Genomic DNA, 18384 nt, shown 5'->3' with positions numbered 1-18384 from the left:
GACATATCAGGCAGACCATGTTACAACTATAAAATATGCCCAAGGATTGCATGTAGTTAAATATACCACTCAGGTGTGTGCACCTAATAGGTGAAAAGACAAAGTGACATTTGTCCCATCAACTTAACTACAAAGGTATTTGACCTAGCTTGAGGATGCCTAAGCCATCTCGTTACATGGTTGAAATGTGCTGTGTAGAAAAATTATCTTCAAATCATGTATTCAGTGATGCCTAGTTGATGAACTGTATAATACAATACATTTCCTTTGAGAGAACATTTAGCATAGCTAAACCAATATATTAGAGTCTATCATCAACTCAAATCCACAGTGGAAAACTTTAAGCAGCTTAAATAAAATCAGTGGAATTAATATTTTATACTGCTTCAGCATCAAAGGCATTTGTGGTCAGGGCTACATCATAACTTCACTCTAACCACAGGACAATGTCATGGTATCGCTCTGAGATCAGGGCAATATGTGAAATATAACCCTGTGGTATTTCCTTTGATCTGAGGTATCATTGTAGGACTGGAACTATATTGTCAAAATTTTAAGTGAATTAAACTCAATATCCAATTTTTAAGAAGTGGCCAACCGATATTTGTCCCTTGTTTACATGATTGTATGATTAATCCCCTGACAACATCAACTTGTTTATATCATTATTAACAATTTTGTTAATTTACAGTTTGTAAATTGAAATATATTTCTTGTTTATGGAATATGAGGTGGAATGTTTTTTTTATATGTAACATTGTGTTTTGCAGAACTAATAAAGGAAGTAAGAACTAATGGACCCAACCTCAATAAATTATTGAAGACACCTATCAATGAACTAGAAAGAAACTGCGTTAATGAAGCTCTGATGGCTGCAGTGGAAACTGGGAACCAAAGCAATGTTGGAAAATTAATACTTCGTGGTGCATCATGTATTGATGAAGCTTTGGACAAGAGTCGCAAACTAAAAACATATTCAGTTACTGCAACACTTCTTATCATCAAGGCAGCCATGGTGGATGACCAGATTCTAATTTTGACATTATATGGTGAGGATGTAGATGGATTGGACTCTAAGATACTTATAACAGTGAGGGACAATCTCTCTGAACTTCAGAATTGTGTCTTGGATCAATCTTTTAAGACTGCTGTAGCCATTGAAATTTCACGACGAAATAATGCTCCTAAAGTAAGAGAAGAATTATTGTTGAGAACAGGCATAGATAAAGAAGAAGGAACTGTGTTATGGTTTGGTTTGCGCTTGACACAGCTGGAAATCTCCTGGCTACAAAAGGTTTGCTGGGTGAAAGAGTTAATGTTAGCTTGTAATGAGTTCCCTTCTCTCCCAAAAGAAATGGGTACCTACTTGAAGCACTGTACTAAGATTGACTTGCAGCAGAACAGGTTACGTAAAGTACCCTACTCCCTATTGGAGCTACCTTGCATAGCCACATTGAATCTGTCACACAATTACATTGTGGAAATTCCTGATGTACCACAATTACCTGCTTCCCTCTTTGTACTTAAATTGTCACACAACCATTTGAGAAGCTTGCCTAATTTTGGAGCACCTAAGTTGGAGATTCTTGATATTAGCTTCAACCAGCTTCACACTGTTCCTGATTGTGTATGTTCATTTCTTGCTCTTACCACACTCAATATTGCCTATAACTCAACAATTCTTACCCTTCCTAATCAGCTAGGCCAGTTAAAAAATCTTCATGATCTTAATCTAGAAGGTCTTAATGATTTAAATCATCCTCCCAAGAATTATCGTGCTTCTACAGATGACTGTATCCAATACCTCAATAGTCAACTACGCAATGCTCATGAATATTTACATATGAAATTAATGGTTCTTGGTAAGCCTGGAGTAGGGAAGTCCACAATTGTAGCTAGATTGCTTAGCAAGCAAATTAGCAATGAGTCATGTAGTATAGTTATTAGCAAGTGGAAACATACTCCGCAATCATCAGGTAAAAGGACTTTTAACTTCAGAATTTGGGACTTTACTAATCAGGAAGGATATGATGCCACTTACCATTGTTTTTTGTCTAAGCGATCCATGTATTTATTGCTGTGGAATGTCACCGAAGGGGATGATGGAGTTTCCAGTCTAAAGCCATTTCTGGACAGTATTTCTACTCAAGTTCCAGATTCTTGTGTCATTATTGTGGGTACCTTTCTTGATATGTTGTCTGATGAAGAAAAATCAGAAAAGGTTAACTATCTACTGGGAAAAGTACAAGAGCTCACTGCTCAGTACCATTCTCTATTTGTTGCTAGCCATAATGTAGTGGGATTACAATATGAAACAGAGGATTTGGTTAAACTGAAGGATGACATTTACAATGCTGCTTCAGAATACAAGCTAAACAATCGATGTGTGATGGGTGCCATGATTCCATCCAGCTACCACACATTAGATAGGAAACTAATCAGTATTTATCAAAAGCTAAAGAAAAACAGGTGCTTTATGTATGCTGGAGAGTTCAGGAAGTTAATAAGGGATTATGGTCTTACTGACATCAAGGATGATGATTATGAAGAAATACACAATGCTAGCCAATTTTTACATGAAGTTGGTGCCTTGCTGTTTTATGCTGATAGTAAGCATAATCTGGATGACTTGTATATTATTGATCCTTCTTTTCTCTATGACATCCTGTCTGCAGTTGTTTCTGTCAAGCAAATGAAGTCTTATGCTATACAAGGTATCTTGAAAGTAGAGGATCTGTTTTGTATAGTTAAGGACATGGGGTTTCCTGTGAAATACTTTCTTACACTACTTAATAAGTTTGAGATTGCTCTACCACTAGATAACGAGTGTAGAAGGATTCTAATTCCTTCTTTACTTCCTATTACTCGCTCAGTTATTCTGTCTGATGAAAAACGTTACTTTAAGCGTTTCATTCTGTTTTCTCCACTTCTGTCTGAAAGTCAGTACTTTTGGAGTCAGTTGCTATCAAGTGTAACAAAGTCTGTCAAAGAAGTCATGGATGTAATAAATGAGCAAATACCAGTTAACCGTGATGACATAATTTCAACTAGTGATTATTTTAGCAGTGAGACACGTTCTTTCTGTAGCATATCTGATGAACTTTTAGAGCATTCTAGTAGTGTTTGGTCAGAATCAGTGTCCCCTATAACGGACGATTCATCTTATTTAAGAGAGGAGTCTATAGAAAGTTATTGGTTTGAACTGGTGTGTAGTGGCTCTCAACAACTAGAACACTATGATACATTGAATGAACCTAACATTAAAAACTTAGTGTACTGGAAAACAGGACTTAAATACAGTGCAAATAGGCTGTGTTTTGTCATTTCATCTTTAATTGAAATCTCCAATCACAAGGACAAGGATGGTATTGCAATCATGTGCTCACCAACAGTTGGAGGGTGCAAAGTGATGTGTCAGTTGATTCAACTGATTAATCAGCTAATTTCTAAACAATATCCTACATTAGTTGAGCAAAGGGTCCCCTGTTATGTGTGTGTCCAACTTGGTGTTAAAGACCCATTCGAATTCCAAGTAGGCCAGTTGTTGCCACTGATCGACAGTAACAAGTTGACTACAGAGTGTGGTGCTACTCACAAAGTCCATTTAAAAGATCTCATTCCTACTAATGTAGACCCAGTGTATCTAATTGATTATAATGAAGTTGTTTGCCAGTTTGAAACTGACATAGGTACCATTACTTTCACTGGTAAGAGCACCGTTTCCAATGGTTGCATTGTCTCTTTCAGTGAGACTGAGTTATGTAATGAGCTATGGGTATGTTGTGATGGAGTAGGAGGAACTGAACTAAATATCTTTAAAACAAGTCCATTAGAGATAGTCTATAAGCACTTCTTAAGAAATGTCCAAGTGTGTTGTATGGAACAGTGTGCTGAGTATGTTTGGATTGCTGCACAATTTGACATAGGGAGTAGTGTCGTATTTATATTTTATGGGCAGTCACAAGAGCTGTTACATGAGATATCAACAGGAAACATCGTGGTGTCATGTATTAGTAGTTCTGAACATACCATGTACATTGGTACAGAAGAGGGTTACTGTTTTGCTATCTGTATTGATGAACAGTGCATGTACGATGACATATGGTCGCATTGTCACTATCGTGTATCAGAATATTGTGTGGATGGATTGGTGTTGACTCAGACTCACTTGTGGGTATCCAGTTGTAATAAAATATATTTTATGACTCCCACCACTCTTGAAGTTCATAGTAAGGAGGAGATGAAATCTAAAAATCATGCTTACATAGGAAAGATGGTACTGTCTGGTAATGGTGATCAGGTGTGGACTGCTTGCCTTGGAAGTACCTTGTTGTCATCTTGGGATGCTTACCAATGTACACACTTATGTGATGTTGATGTGGGTATTTTAGCCAAGGATAGGTGTTGTGTCAGTGACCCTAGAGACCAAATAATTACTGCCTTATGTACCTCTGTTGATTCTGTATGGATTGGTTTAGCCAGTGGACACATCATTGTGTTTGATATAAACTGTCCTAGTAAAGTTCTTGCTGATTTCAAACTGTACTCCAGTTGTGTATACTTTTTGTGTACTATCAACTGCCCTGGTCCTTTCCAGAAGTACTTGATATTAAGTGGTGGAAAAACCTTCCAACCCAATGATAGTTTAATCGAATTGTTTCTGAATAAACATGAAAACAGTCTGCTAGTGGACATAGCTGGGGTTGCTATTGTTTGGGAAGTCAAGTATGTTACAAGGGTTTATGTTGTATTTGTTTTCCACACAAAAGGCAATGGGTTTTGAGCATATTTGGCATTAGTTTGGACAATGCATGGTCAAGACTCATACTATGGTTAAGACACTGTGAAATATGTATGTCATATGTCAAATGTGAATAAAATAACCATTACAGTGACCTACTTATTTACTTGATGTATATTTAGTGCTTATGTCTATACTACATTTGAAGTAAATCTGGTGGAATATGAGATGTTGGACATTTGTACACAAAATTAATGCAGACTTTGTTTTAAGAATAGGCAAATGCCCACTGTCAGCTGTAGGTGTGGGTTCTGTATGCCTAACTCCTTAAAAAAATTGTGTATTTTGTTTGTTTGCATCTGCAAAGGCAAAGGGGTTTTGTTAAAAACAGAAAAATGAAGAGCCTGATTACTACAATACAACCTGGGTACCATTAATCAATGTATCACTTTCACATCTCTCAGATCAAAGGAGCCACCCCGGGCTACATTCACAAATCACAATGTAGCCCAGTTGGCAACTTTGCCCAGGCTACATCTGAATTTAGCCCAGGCTACAAGTGACCTACAAATGGGCAGCAATTACATAGGAATTAAGGCCAAAATCGATTGTGGGGATCAATTAATACTCATGTGATTAGTATGCACGACTTGGATTTGGCCATAGAAACCGTTCAGATGGAGAGCGTTACGTTTTATCCTTACACTGAAAAACATTGGGTTAATGTTAGGCTAAGGTGAGAAGTAGTGCTATTGCAATTGTTTCTGCATGTTTTCAAGTACAGACCACACCCACATTACTGATAACATGAAATTACTACTCTATATGAAGCAAGCATATGCCCATCTAGGCTTTTAGTAAACTCTGCAATTATGCCATAAATGATTCAACAGCACTGATTAAAACGTTAAACTCTTGTAACCAAAATTCTCTGTGGTATCTCTCAGATTTGTTCGTTCATCATAACCAAACATAGCCAGAATGTACCAGCTGCTGACATGTATATATAATTACCAGTGGTTGCACTCGTATTGGCTTGAGTGATTGATCACCTGGCACAGGCTATTAACCTGCTATAGATTTCATATTGGTTGTAACATAGGGCATTTGGGCTTTTGCCTGATATGTATGCCTTTGGGCTTGCGGTCCTCAGGTTGTTGGCATACATATCAGGCAAAGCCCTCATAAATATTACAAGTTTGTTAATGATTACTTAATTTTTTTGTACTTAGTAACTTGATGAGATTGTGTAAGACAAAAATGCAAGCTTCTCCTGATAGTTTTAACTGTGACATAGTACAATTTGACATATCCTCATTGGAGGTATTGGATTTGTCTAAAAGTGCTATTGAAGTAGTACAGATGGTTCAGTTGGCACAGTATTTACAGTTTAACTCTAAGCTTCTTAAACTGAAATTGTGTAGCAATGACTACAAGTTTTTATCAGAAAAACAATTTATTATTGATGTTATTTTGTCTGTGAATCATTGCATACTGGAATTGGTTGTAGATGGTAAACACTTGAGGCCTCGAAATTTGACAACTTTCAGGAATTTTGCTGATCATTTTGGAGAGCTTTTTTCATTTGACTTATTTTACTTAACTAAGAGTAATCCAATATATCTAAAGCATGGTAATATATTTGAAGTAAGTTTTACTTATTCAGTGGATAGCAATACTGAAATTAAGAAAGTGGAGGAAAGTTGCCCTTTTGAGAATTCTGAAATATTTATACACTATGTTGATCACAACGGTGGAGTGTACTACTATGAGGATCACGACACAGCATTGTTTGTACCACCAGGTGCCATTTTACAGAGTCATTTGGTAGAAATTAAAGTGTCTAGTAGTCTCTTTGCTCCATTTGATTTGCCTGCCAATTACTGTCCCATTAGCAGCTTTGTGTGGATTGGAGCGAATTATCAATTCAAGATTCCGGTGTACCTTATAGTGAGCCATTATGCTCATGTTGATAGTTTGGATGCCATTAATACAATATGTATGCTAGAAGCATGTAAACTGTATAATAGCTATAGTAACAGTGGGCGTTGTGTGATGAGGAAAGTGAAATGCTTTGTTGATGCTGATCTCAACTACTGTGTATATTCTACTGATCATTTCTGTTCATTTTGTTTGGCAGATGAGATGCCTATCAATTCCAGTGAATTTATTAGTATGTATTACAATTTTACTAAACCAGGACTTGCAAATTCTGTTATATATGCAGCTGAAGTTTGTTTTTGTTATCAAAATGTTCTTTGCATCAAGGTAAATATTGTAACAGCAATGTAACTGATGTAAATACATAGGTTTTGTTCTTTATTATGCAACAGCTGTTTATTTTTCACTGCAGAATGTCAAAGGACAGTATGCTAGAAAAAATGAACGCCTTCTGCAAAGTGCTGAAGTGTTTACCATGTATAATGAGCAGTATTTGGAGTTAGCATATGATGGTACTCCTAGTGATGCTGATTGGGTTCTAACACCTGCTAAGGTTAAGCCGGTAAGAAACAAATGGTTTATGATTGTTCCTCTAGCAACCTAATTGTAAAAAAATTCTGCACGGATTATTTTTTTATAATAGCAATATAGAAGGCATATGCAATATGCTTCAACATTGGCTAACAAGAGAGAATAAATTGTTCTGTGCTGTTGGGTGTAGCAAATTTTAAGAACTATAAGAAGGTTGCTAACTGCATGGTTGATACAATTACATAGCATATGATGCATCTAGAGGGATCTGGATGCATTTCTCCACAAAAATAATCACCTTGAATTATGGTAGTGAGTTTGTACAGAAGATGCATCTGGATGTTTTATTACTGTTCTATTAGAGTAGCTGATTACTTTATTAGGGTATCTTAATCCTAAAACATGGAGGAGCATTAGCCCCCTTGTATCTATGCCCATGCATGTGGTCTAAGTGGTACAAACGTTTAGATAAGAGATGTGGTTGGCCACAATGGCCAGGGTGTTATGTATAGCAGTGATCATGAGCATGTGATGACAACAGGGTTGTATTTATCAGAATTTTGGCAGAAATTTCTCTTAATAGAATGTTCATAAAATGTTTAAGGGCCATGTTTGGTTACTGCATTGCATGGACATAGATTACTGACACTGTGTCACACATGATGGCTGTCTAATTACTAACAGAACTATATGTAGTGTCTCATTTACTGGTCTTCTATACATGCATAAAAAAAAAACAAAAAAAAAACAAAAAACAGCCAAACCAGTGAATTGCTTTTTTTGTACTAGCAATTGGTTGTGCTCTACATATTTGCACTTAGCTTGTACTAATGAAAGTTTATGAGTAGTGTGTTGTATGACAGATAGGCACCGGCCTATTATGCCCAAAATTTTACCTATTCTGCTTTTGAGCATTGCTCAATAATTAAGCCTATTATGCTCAAAATTATGCTTTCAAAATCAAGATTATGCTCTAGAACTGACTGTTTTATTAAAATATATCAGCCTTTCCTGACTGCTCTATTAGAGTATCTCGATCATATTTCTGCAAAGTGTGAATAACCAACAAAGAAACGATTTAATATGTTATATTACGCGTTTTTAAATATGAAATGCACTAATAATACTATTGGCAGTGAATATTTGCTTTCTTTCATGATCAGGCGTGCGTATTGCGCAATATAATTGAATTTTCAAACATCGTCCCTATTATGCTGGCATTATGCTTGATGCTTTTGGTCACCTATTATGCTTTAAATTATGCTGGCATAATCGGCCGGTGCCTAATGACAGACTTGTCTCATCGTTAAGATTGCAAAAAGTTTAATTTTAACCACCAAATTGCCTTGGAAGATAAAGCAGTAGAGTTACATACAATTTCAAATGAAACCATTGACGATCCTTTGCTAATAAGTTAATAATAATCTAATCCAAAACAGCCAAACTGTAAAAAAAGTGTGCGGCCCTCAAAAAGGCTATGGTGAAAAAAGATGTGAAATCCAAGGTGGCGGCCAAGAAATGGCTGTGATGGTAGGTTAATGGTAAAAATTTTAATAACAACAATTCAGGTGAATTTTGGTGCCGCTTGGTCAATTGGCACAAAATTCACCTGAAATGTCGTTATTAAAATTTTTGCCATTAACCTACCATCACAGCCATTTCTTGGCCGCCACCTTGGATTTCACATCTTTTTTCACCATAGCCTTTTTGAGGGCCGCACACTTTTTTTACAGCTTGGCTGTTTTGGATTAGATTTCACTTCTTTTTGTATTTGTATACCCCAAAGCCGGCCTATGGCCTGCTTTGGGACTTTTTTTAACCTATCTTTTTTTCTTTACCACAGGAAGAAGAAAAGATGAAGCAGATGTACTTTAAATATTTCTGATTTTATCAGTAAATGTACAAATTATATATATAATACATATATTTATTACAGAACTGTCCATGGTGGTTTCTGTGTAACTGAACACTCTTCAAGACAACTTCTTCTAGCTGATCTCCCTACAGGGTGATTTGTTTGTAGCTGAACTATCAACAAGGTAACTTCTTCTAGCTGTTCTCTCTACAGGGTGATTTATTTGTAGCTGGATTCTGTACAGGTGATTTTTTTTGCTGCTGAGCTCTTTACAGAATGGTTTCTTTATAGCTGAACTCTCTACAAGGTAACTTCTTTTATTTTTTATTAATGCTTTACAGCACAAGTGCTGAAGGTCTGTAGGACACCTGATCCTACAGCCTGCTCAAAGACTTTAGCTACTTAGACTTTAACTACTTAAGGTGTGTTTGAAAAGTTGGAGAAAGGAGAAAAAATCCATGACTGGACCTAGGTAGCCTCGAACCTGCAGCCATCCGATTTACGTTCTTCTACAGTTCTCCTTACCATAAACTTCCGAAGTATTAAAAAAAATTTTTTTTTTAACTTTACAATAGCAAATCCTAACCACCTCATAAACTTTTATGTTGCTATATATGAATTATTAAACAAAAATCAAGCCAATTAGCTTAGATTACCACATATTTTAAATTAATTTCATAAAATTTTGAAGCAAGAATTTCCGCATGCCTGCAGAGATTGAGTAATATATGCACAAGCAAATACGCTAAGCTAAAATTGCTCTGTAATGTTTTCTACATTGCAATATGGATTCTGCTCCACACAAAAGAATTTTAGTCCCTACAAGTATATGGTAGTACATACGCTTTTTGGGTTTGTCACATAATTGTTCACATAAATCATTTAAAAGTAGCAATCAAAAAAATGCTCTGTATTTTCTTTACTTTACCATAGGTGAGCACATTAAATCTTGTAAATGTAGAATGCTACATTTTTCATTTGAACTGTTACATTTTTCATGAAAATCAGAGAGTTTCAAGCTCAAATATCAATGTCTCCTTGCAAACACTTTGCAAAAAGGTTCTCAAAATTAATATCTAATTTTGTGTCATAGTTTCAAATTTAATGGTAATATCATTTTCCATTACTGAGTTATGATTTTTAAGAATCGTGACAAAATTTCGGAAGTTTATGGTAAGGAGAACTATAACTGATCTCTCTACAGGGAGATTTGTTTGTAGCTGAACTCTCTACAGGTGATTTGTTTGCAGCTGAACTATCTAGATGATAGTTTCTTTGTAGCTGAACTCTCTACAAGGTAATTTCTTCTAGCTTAACTCTCTACATGGTGGTTTCTTTGTAGCTGAACTCTCTACAAGATAACTACTTCTAACTGATCTTTCTACAGGGCAATTTGTTTGTGGCAGAATTTTCTACAGGGTGATTTCTTTGCAGCTGAACTCTCTACATGGTGGTTTCTTTTTACTGTAGCTGAACTCTCTACAAGGTAATTTCTTCTAGCTGATCTCTCTACAGGGAGATTTGTTTGTAGCTGAACTCTCTACAGGTGATTTGTTTGCAGCTGAACTATCTAGATGATGGTTTCTTTGTAGCTGAACTCTCTACAAGGTAATTTCTTCTAGCTGAACTCTCTACATGGTGGTTTCATTGTAGCTGAACTCTCTACAAGGTAATTTCTTTTAGTTGATCTCTCTACAGGGTGATTTGTTTGTAGCTGAATTCTATACAGGTGATTTGTTTGCAGCTGAGCTCTTTACAGAATGGTTTCTTTGTAGCTGAACTCTCTACATGGTAACTTCTTCTAACTGAACTCTCTACAGGGAGATTTGTTTGCAGCTAAACTCTCTTTATGATGGTTTCTTTGTAGCTGAACTCTCTACAAGGTGACTTCTTCTAGCTGATCTTTCTACAGGGTGATTTGTTTGTAGCTGATTTTTCTACAGGGTGATTTGTTTGCATCTGAACTCTATATGGTAGTTTCTTTGTAGCTGAACTCTCTACAAGGTGACTTCTTCTAGCTGATCTCTCTACAGGGTGATTTGTTTGTAGCTGAACTCTCTTCATGATGGTTTCTTTGTAGCTGAACTCTCTACAAGGTAATTTCTTCTAGCTGAACTCTCTACATGGTGGTTTCATTGTAGCTGAACTCTCTACAAGGTAATTTCTTTTAGTTGATCTCTCTACAGGGTGATTTGTTTGTAGCTGAATTCTATACAGGTGATTTGTTTGCAGCTGAGCTCTTTACAGAATGGTTTCTTTGTAGCTGAACTCTCTACATGGTAACTTCTTCTAACTGAACTCTCTACAGGGAGATTTGTTTGCAGCTAAACTCTCTTCATGATGGTTTCTTTGTAGCTGAACTCTCTACAAGGTGACTTCTTCTAGCTGATCTTTCTACAGGGTGATTTGTTTGTAGCTGATTTTTCTACAGGGTGATTTGTTTGCATCTGAACTCTATATGGTAGTTTCTTTGTAGCTGAACTCTCTACAAGGTGACTTCTTCTAGCTGATCTCTCTACAGGGTGATTTGTTTGTAGCTGAACTCTCTTCATGATGGTTTCTTTGTAGCTGAACTCTCTACAAGGTAACTTCTTCTAACTGAACTCTCTACAGGGAGATTTCTTTGCAGCTGAACTCTCTTCATGATGGTTTCTTTGTAGCTGAACTCTCTACAAGGTAACTTCTTCTAGCTGAACTCCCTACATGGTGGTTTCTTTGTAGCTGAACTCTCTACAGGTGATTTGTTTGCAGCTGAACTCTCCACATGATGTTTTCTTTAAATTTGTAGCTGAACTCTCTACAAGGTAACTTCTTCTAGCTGATCTCTCTACAGGGTGATTTGTTTGTAGCTGAATTCTGTACAGGTGATTTGTTTGCAGCTGAGCTCTTTACAGAATGGTTTCTTTGTAGCTGAACTCTCTACAAGGTAACTTCTTCTAACTAAACTCTCTACAGGGAGATTTGTTTGCAGCTGAACTCTCTTCATTATGGTTTCTTCGTAGCTGAACTCTCTACAAGGTAACTTCTTCTAGCTGAACTCCCTACATGGTGGTTTCTTTGTAGCTGAACTCTCTACAAGGTGACTTCTTCTAGCTGATCTTTCTACAGGGTGATTTGTTTGTAGCTGAATTCTGTACAGGTGATTTGTTTGCAGCTGAGCTCTCCGCGTGATGGTTTCTTTGTAGCTGAACTCTCTACAAGGTAGCTTCTTCTAGCTGATGTCTCCACAAGGTCACTAGTTTGTAGCTGAACTTTCTACATGGTGGTTTCTTTGTAACTGAACTCTCTACAAGGTAACTTCTTCTAGCTGAACTCCCTACATGGTGGTTTCTTTGTAGCTGAACTCTCTACAAGGTGACTTCTTCTAGCTGATCTCTCTACAGGGCGATTTGTTTGTAGCTGAACTCTCTAAATTATGGTTTCTTTGTAGCTGAACTCTACAAGGTGATTTCTTCTAGCTGAATTATCTCTTTCTATAGTTGCATGAATTCCTTACAAGGTAACTTCTTCTAGCTGATCTCTCTACAGGGTGAATTGTTTGTGGCTGATCTCTCTACAGGGTGACTTGTTTGTAGCTGATCTCTATACAGGTTATTTGTTTCTAACTGATCTTTTGAATTCTCTTCGGGTGACTGCTCTATTAGGATGACTGCTCTATTAGGATGACTGCTCTATTAGAGTATCTTGATCTCGCACTTGCTACACCAAGTTGGATTTCGTGTTATAACTCCGTGGCTTTAAGTCTGATTCTTCTACACCATTGAAGAGCCTTTTAAAGATGATAACTCCATCTGTACAACGATTTTCAAAGCATTACCCCAAGCGGTTTACCTGGTAGGCGTGGCAAGCAGTCGTTTTTTATTAGCTAATCTCGATTGCATAATTGTTACACACTGTTGGTTTTTTCGTTGTATCTTCCTGGTTTTTAGCTCGATTTCTTTCAAACCACAAAAGGTTTGAGGTTCAATAGTTAACCTATTCACCCACCGATTTTCAGCTTCTTCCCATACGCGGTTTACCCTGTAGGCGTGACAACATATTGGTGTTATTTTTTGTGAATAATCACTCATATCTCTTTGCCTGTTTATCGTATTTCAGCCAAAGTTGGTACAGGGATGCGCCTTTATACCCCCCTTCTGTGTGCCAAATTTCAAGGCGATCGGATATGGCGTTCGCGTTTTATAGCAGTTTTTGTATAAAGTGTGCGAAAAGAGGAAGAAAAATAAGAAGAAAAAAAAACGAAGAAACTAAGCCAATTTTTGAAGTCGCATATCTCGGGAACGCTTGAAGCGATTTCGCTCAAATGTGGAATGTGGAGTGCTGAAGGTGGAGGGAGTGTCCACAGCAAAAATCGTCTTGTTTCATCAAGGCAGTACAGAGCTACGGAGGTGTGAAAATTGCATTTTCTTTCTTCCTGTCAATATACTCACGGGTGTTACACGCCGGCTTCTTGGGCTGCACGACACACTACTGTGTGTCTTGATGTTACTAATGCTCCTTAACCCTTTGGCACCTAAAGCCAATATTTTGGCTTTGGTTCTCAAAAAAAACGAAATTTATTTTACAAAAATACACGTTTTGACATATAAATTTGGGCTCCTGTTACTCCATGTAGGAACAACCTATTCCTTCGTGGTTTGTGTTAAACTACTCACGAAGGATAGATCTACAACATCATATAACTTTTACTAACCTTCTTTATTCCGTCTCTCCTTTATGACAGGTAGTATCGTAGCAATTATTGTCTTAAAAATGGCCAAAAATTCTTTAAAATGCATATTGGCCTTACTTCACACTCGATCGTGCTACAATGTTCGGATAAAGCTTAGGTATTACCCATTAACCACAGAGTAGGGTGGTCCAAACCGTATATTCATAGGATATTTCGTTTACAAGATATGTGCATTTGAATGCATGCGTGTAACAAAAGCCAATATATTGGCTTTCGCGTTTAACGGAACACTTTTTTTATTAACATAGGGGCCAAAGGGTTAATTAATTAAAGAGTAACTGCATGAAATTGATGCTGTACTTATTTACAGATTGTATACGACCAGTTTAATTTTCAAATATACAAGAATAAAATTGATTTGTTGGAAGAAATGGAACTTTTAGATGTGTATCCTCCAAGATTTGCATTGGAATGTACAAGACAGTCATCAAGTAGAAGTCTTACAATGAATATTACAGTCAAGATTAAGCATAATCATATAAACAAAGAAGATGGTCACATAGGTGACTTTTGCTTCCACATTGGTGCAGGTTGGTTAGATCATTATTAGTGTAATATTATTGGAAAGTAGAGTTATTTGCAGTGCAAAATATTGGTACAACTACTAAGAGTACTTTATATAATGAACTCTTGGTTTAACAATGAAAAGTTAGACACATTGTATTTAACTAAGTGTGTGTATGAAGGGGCCAAGTTTGACAAACCATGTTTATACACTACTAAACCCTTGCAACCCCCTATATACATATACTTACTTTCCCAGTATACGATACAGTACTTGTATAGCATTGTAAATGTACTGGATGTATAGTAGGATCATAAATTTTTGCACAAGATGCAAAATCTGAATTTCAGAGTCAGAAATTTAAAGTTCAAAGAATTGCAGGGTTTCAAATGAGTATATCATGTAAGTGCATGCTTTACAAACCAGTATGAGAATTTAGCCCAACTTGTCGTGTATACAGGACAAAGGGGACTTTAATCAGCAGCTTGTTTCATGATAGTGACAAACAACAGCAACAGCCATTCTAAATCTGTTGCTTACTGACTACTGTCCTATAGTACTGTTCCACTCATCCTTATGATCAGTATATTTCAAATTCTTGTGAATTTCAATTCCGTTAAATAAATTTAAAAAAATCCATAGCAACTTGTTGAAAGCGTTTTGGGTCAATCTGAAAGCTTGTTTGGGTATCTAACCAATACTGCCTCATCATCGTCAGGGAAAATTGAGGCTGGTTTTTGAGTGATGTTATTTTGTGGGCCATGCCTATACTCCTTTGTGGTCCCTACTATACAGTACTATCGTACTGTATGATTCCTGGCTGTGTATCAGCAGCACAACAAAATCTAACCATAAGCACCTAAAATTTTTTGCATTTTACTATCAAGGGAAGGCAACAAGGATCAAACTGCATAACAGACTGTCCTTAGAACCACAAATGGCAGATCCTATCAGCAATTTTAGCTGTATTAAGCTGTATGCAAATTTACGAGTTGCATATTTGATCAGGCACAAACATGTGGTTGGCATGGTTGTAATTGTATATGCAAAGTGTCACTTGCTGAATAAAGTCAGGAAAGTACCCCAATGGTGACCAAAATAGAGAGGTTTAGCTGTATTAGTCTGTATATGATTCTTTTTATGTTGGCATTTTAGGAAATACACAGGTGTCAGAATCAGCTGCTTCAATTGATATCAAACACATAGGTGAGGTTTCTTTAACTTGGTGTAATGTTGGTTTAATGCTGTGTGTGTGCAAGCTTTGGCAGAAAGAAACTGTACCCAGTACCCACTATTTAGCCTTGAGTGGAATAAAATATGAAAGATTGTTATAAACAGTAGATGCAACGCAACTATTATTGCTCAAAAATGTACCCATGTTTCTTGTGATGGTCCACTGACTCCACTTGGTTATGTTCTTTCCAGTACACATACAAGCTGCTTCACAGGCTATAGGTTAGCTTTACTAGCAGTGTTTTACTGTTATGTGGTGTCTTGTATGGGTTATATTCTTTTGTCAGTTATTTAAGTTAGACCGTCCACCTCTCAGGATGTCGCTATGCTTCACTTGATAAAATATAGTCCTTTACTCTATACATCTAAATAGAAACTCAATAGCTTTACACAGTCAGACACACTAGGTGCGATCAGTAAGGTCAGAGCCTCACCACGTTTTAGCTAAAATAAAAGAAAAACTTTTAAACTGGATGAAGCCAAAACTAAAGGTAGTGAACATGCAATACTTGACAACAATTGATTGAAACAACACTGTCTTTCACCCAGAACAGCTTCATGTCCACGCACTTTGTCCATATTAAGCACCTCTAAAATAATTACTGTTATTTGACTTTGTTTCTGTTTGTAGCTACTTTGGAAACATATACTCCTAATTAATAAACTCAAATGATATCTAAGAGTTAAGCAAGGTGCCTTTTTGTCAGTGTCCATATGCATAACGTTCAACATTTTTAGGTAGCTAACTAGTATGTAGCACCTTATTGCAGCCCAAAATTGCCTCCAAATAGCATCTCAAAATGTAAAAGTTACAAAACATTTCCTGGGAGAGCGTGCCCCCAGGCCCCCTGCCTTCGGCAGCATTAGGACTGAGTCTTACAACTTACACCTTTTACTCTGACACTCATGATTGGAAAGGACGTAGGCAGGATGTCTGCCTATATTCTTCTGTTACGTATATCACACAGTACAGTATACTGAGTATAGTACTGTATAGTATAGGGATCGTAAAGGTTTGGACTTTCCTGCCCAAAAATATCACTAAAAAACAACCTCATGCACTTCTCCTGTCAGTACTATAGTTAGGCATAACTAAGTCCATAAATATCCTCAAAGTGATCCCCAACCAGTTCTTATGAAATTTTTTCTGTTAACTGACATGCAGTCAGAATAAGGCTATGGGCTTGATTTCTTCACATTGCTTTTTTATCTGTGAGATCTATATTATACTCAAATGTAAAAAATTTGTATACTGGCATATTACAGTGTTTCTAATACTTCCTGTTTGAAAGTTTGACTGTACAAATTACATGGTTAAATTTTTTTTTAAATTTTAGGTTATATATACATGTATACGTATTTCCACAGATGAATACTGCAAAAAGCCTTCTCTTAGGATACTTGTACAACTGCAGTATAACTTGTGTTGTTTTTGGAGAGAAATAGGGATGGAGATGTTAAATCCCAGAATAGTTGAAATCATTTCAGTTAACCAAAGAAGCATTGAAGACAGATATTTTAAAGTGTGTTCCAAGTGGTTGGATGCTGATAGCTCTCCTTGTTACTGCAAACTTATCTGTGCTTTAGAGCAGTACAACCACAATAGTGCAATCGAAGCAGTGAAAGATATAGTATCAAGATAAGAATTCAATATAGACAATATAATTGTTTTGTATTTTTTACAAACACTGCAATATTAAAAAAAGCTTCACTTTAGATACAAATAATTTATATGTAATATGTGTTTTATTATGCATTATAGTTTGTAGAAAAGGTGAACTAATTTGTCCAGACAAGTTGATTTTTGGAGCCTTGTCATATTACATACCTTTAAGCCTTGCAGCATGACATACGTATCTACTGTGTAATATTCTCTTATAGTCCATGCACCCTTGGAAAATCTGCATATGATTCTTTTTGTGTATGGTCTCGGCTGATATAAATGCACAAACACTGAACGTTTAACTTATAATTATATCCTTGTCAGTGTTTTTATTTTATTTTTTTATTAAGACATTACAGCACAAGTGCTGAAGGTCTGTAGGACACTTGGTCTTAAGCCTGTTTAAAGTTGTTACAGAAAGTGTGTTTGAAAAGGTGGAGAAAGGAGATAAAATTCATGACCAGACCTAGGTAGCCTTGAACCTGCAGCTATCCAATTAACACTCGAACGCTTAACAGGAGTCAGGCAAGTGGTCAGGATGTTTTCTCCTTGTCAATTTCATGTATATGTATCCAAGGAACTCTAGAGAGTGACTTATTATCTCAAAGTACCCCATGTGGAACCAAATGGATATTTGTTTATTTATTAAGACTTTACAGCATAAGTGCTGAAGGTCTGTAGGACACCTGGTCCTACAGCCTGTTTAAAGTTGTTACATAAAGTGTGTTTGAAAAGGTGGAGGAAGGAGAAAAAATCCATGACTGGACCTAGGCAGCATATGTCTTGTGGCAAGTATGACTAGCTCAATATCATACCATCTGGTGAGTGTTCATAAGTCCCTGAAATTAGGTTAGGTAATCCTAAGGCTGCAGCACATGTTGCTGTCAGACCTTCAGTGCAGGTCACTGTAAAGTGCTAATAATGAATACTTTAAGTTTAAGGAAGAAAATCCATCCCTCCTGCAGGAAGACTGAGTGTGGCCCCGACTAGACATTGGGTGACCTGCAGTTCGAATCCTGGGGTTGGAGGGATTTTTTTCCTTACTTTGGCCCCTTTTCTATTACACCTTATCAGTCAGTAAGTCAAGTCAGTAGGTCTAAGTCCCTGAAATTAGGTTAGGTAATCCTAAGGCTGCAGCACATGTTGCTGTCAGACCTTCAGTGCTGGTCACTGTAAAGTGCTA

The 18384-nt window shown here is 36.7% G+C and overlaps 2 protein-coding genes across 2 annotated transcripts; both read left to right on the top strand.

Moving 5' to 3' along the window:
- The first annotated feature begins 736 nt into the window (after positions 1-736).
- LOC136264965 (leucine-rich repeat serine/threonine-protein kinase 1-like) lies at positions 737-3335 on the top strand. The gene is made up of 2 exons (XM_066059729.1): positions 737-3205; positions 3273-3335. Exons 1-2 carry the CDS (start codon positions 737-739, stop codon positions 3333-3335), a joined length of 2532 nt encoding a protein of 843 aa, XP_065915801.1.
- Positions 3336-3352: 17 nt separating this feature from the next.
- On the top strand, positions 3353-17239 carry LOC136263967 (uncharacterized). The gene is made up of 6 exons (XM_066058636.1): positions 3353-4725; positions 5974-7009; positions 7095-7244; positions 14111-14330; positions 15461-15511; positions 16907-17239. Exons 1-6 carry the CDS (start codon positions 3377-3379, stop codon positions 17179-17181), a joined length of 3081 nt encoding a protein of 1026 aa, XP_065914708.1. The 5' UTR covers positions 3353-3376; the 3' UTR covers positions 17182-17239.
- Positions 17240-18384: the final 1145 nt, after the last annotated feature.

This window comes from Dysidea avara, chromosome 8 (genome assembly GCF_963678975.1).
Source record: "Dysidea avara chromosome 8, odDysAvar1.4, whole genome shotgun sequence".
NCBI lineage: Eukaryota > Metazoa > Porifera > Demospongiae > Dictyoceratida > Dysideidae > Dysidea > Dysidea avara.
Note: the sequence above shows the minus strand (reverse complement) of the source record. Positions and strands in the feature narration are given on the sequence as shown.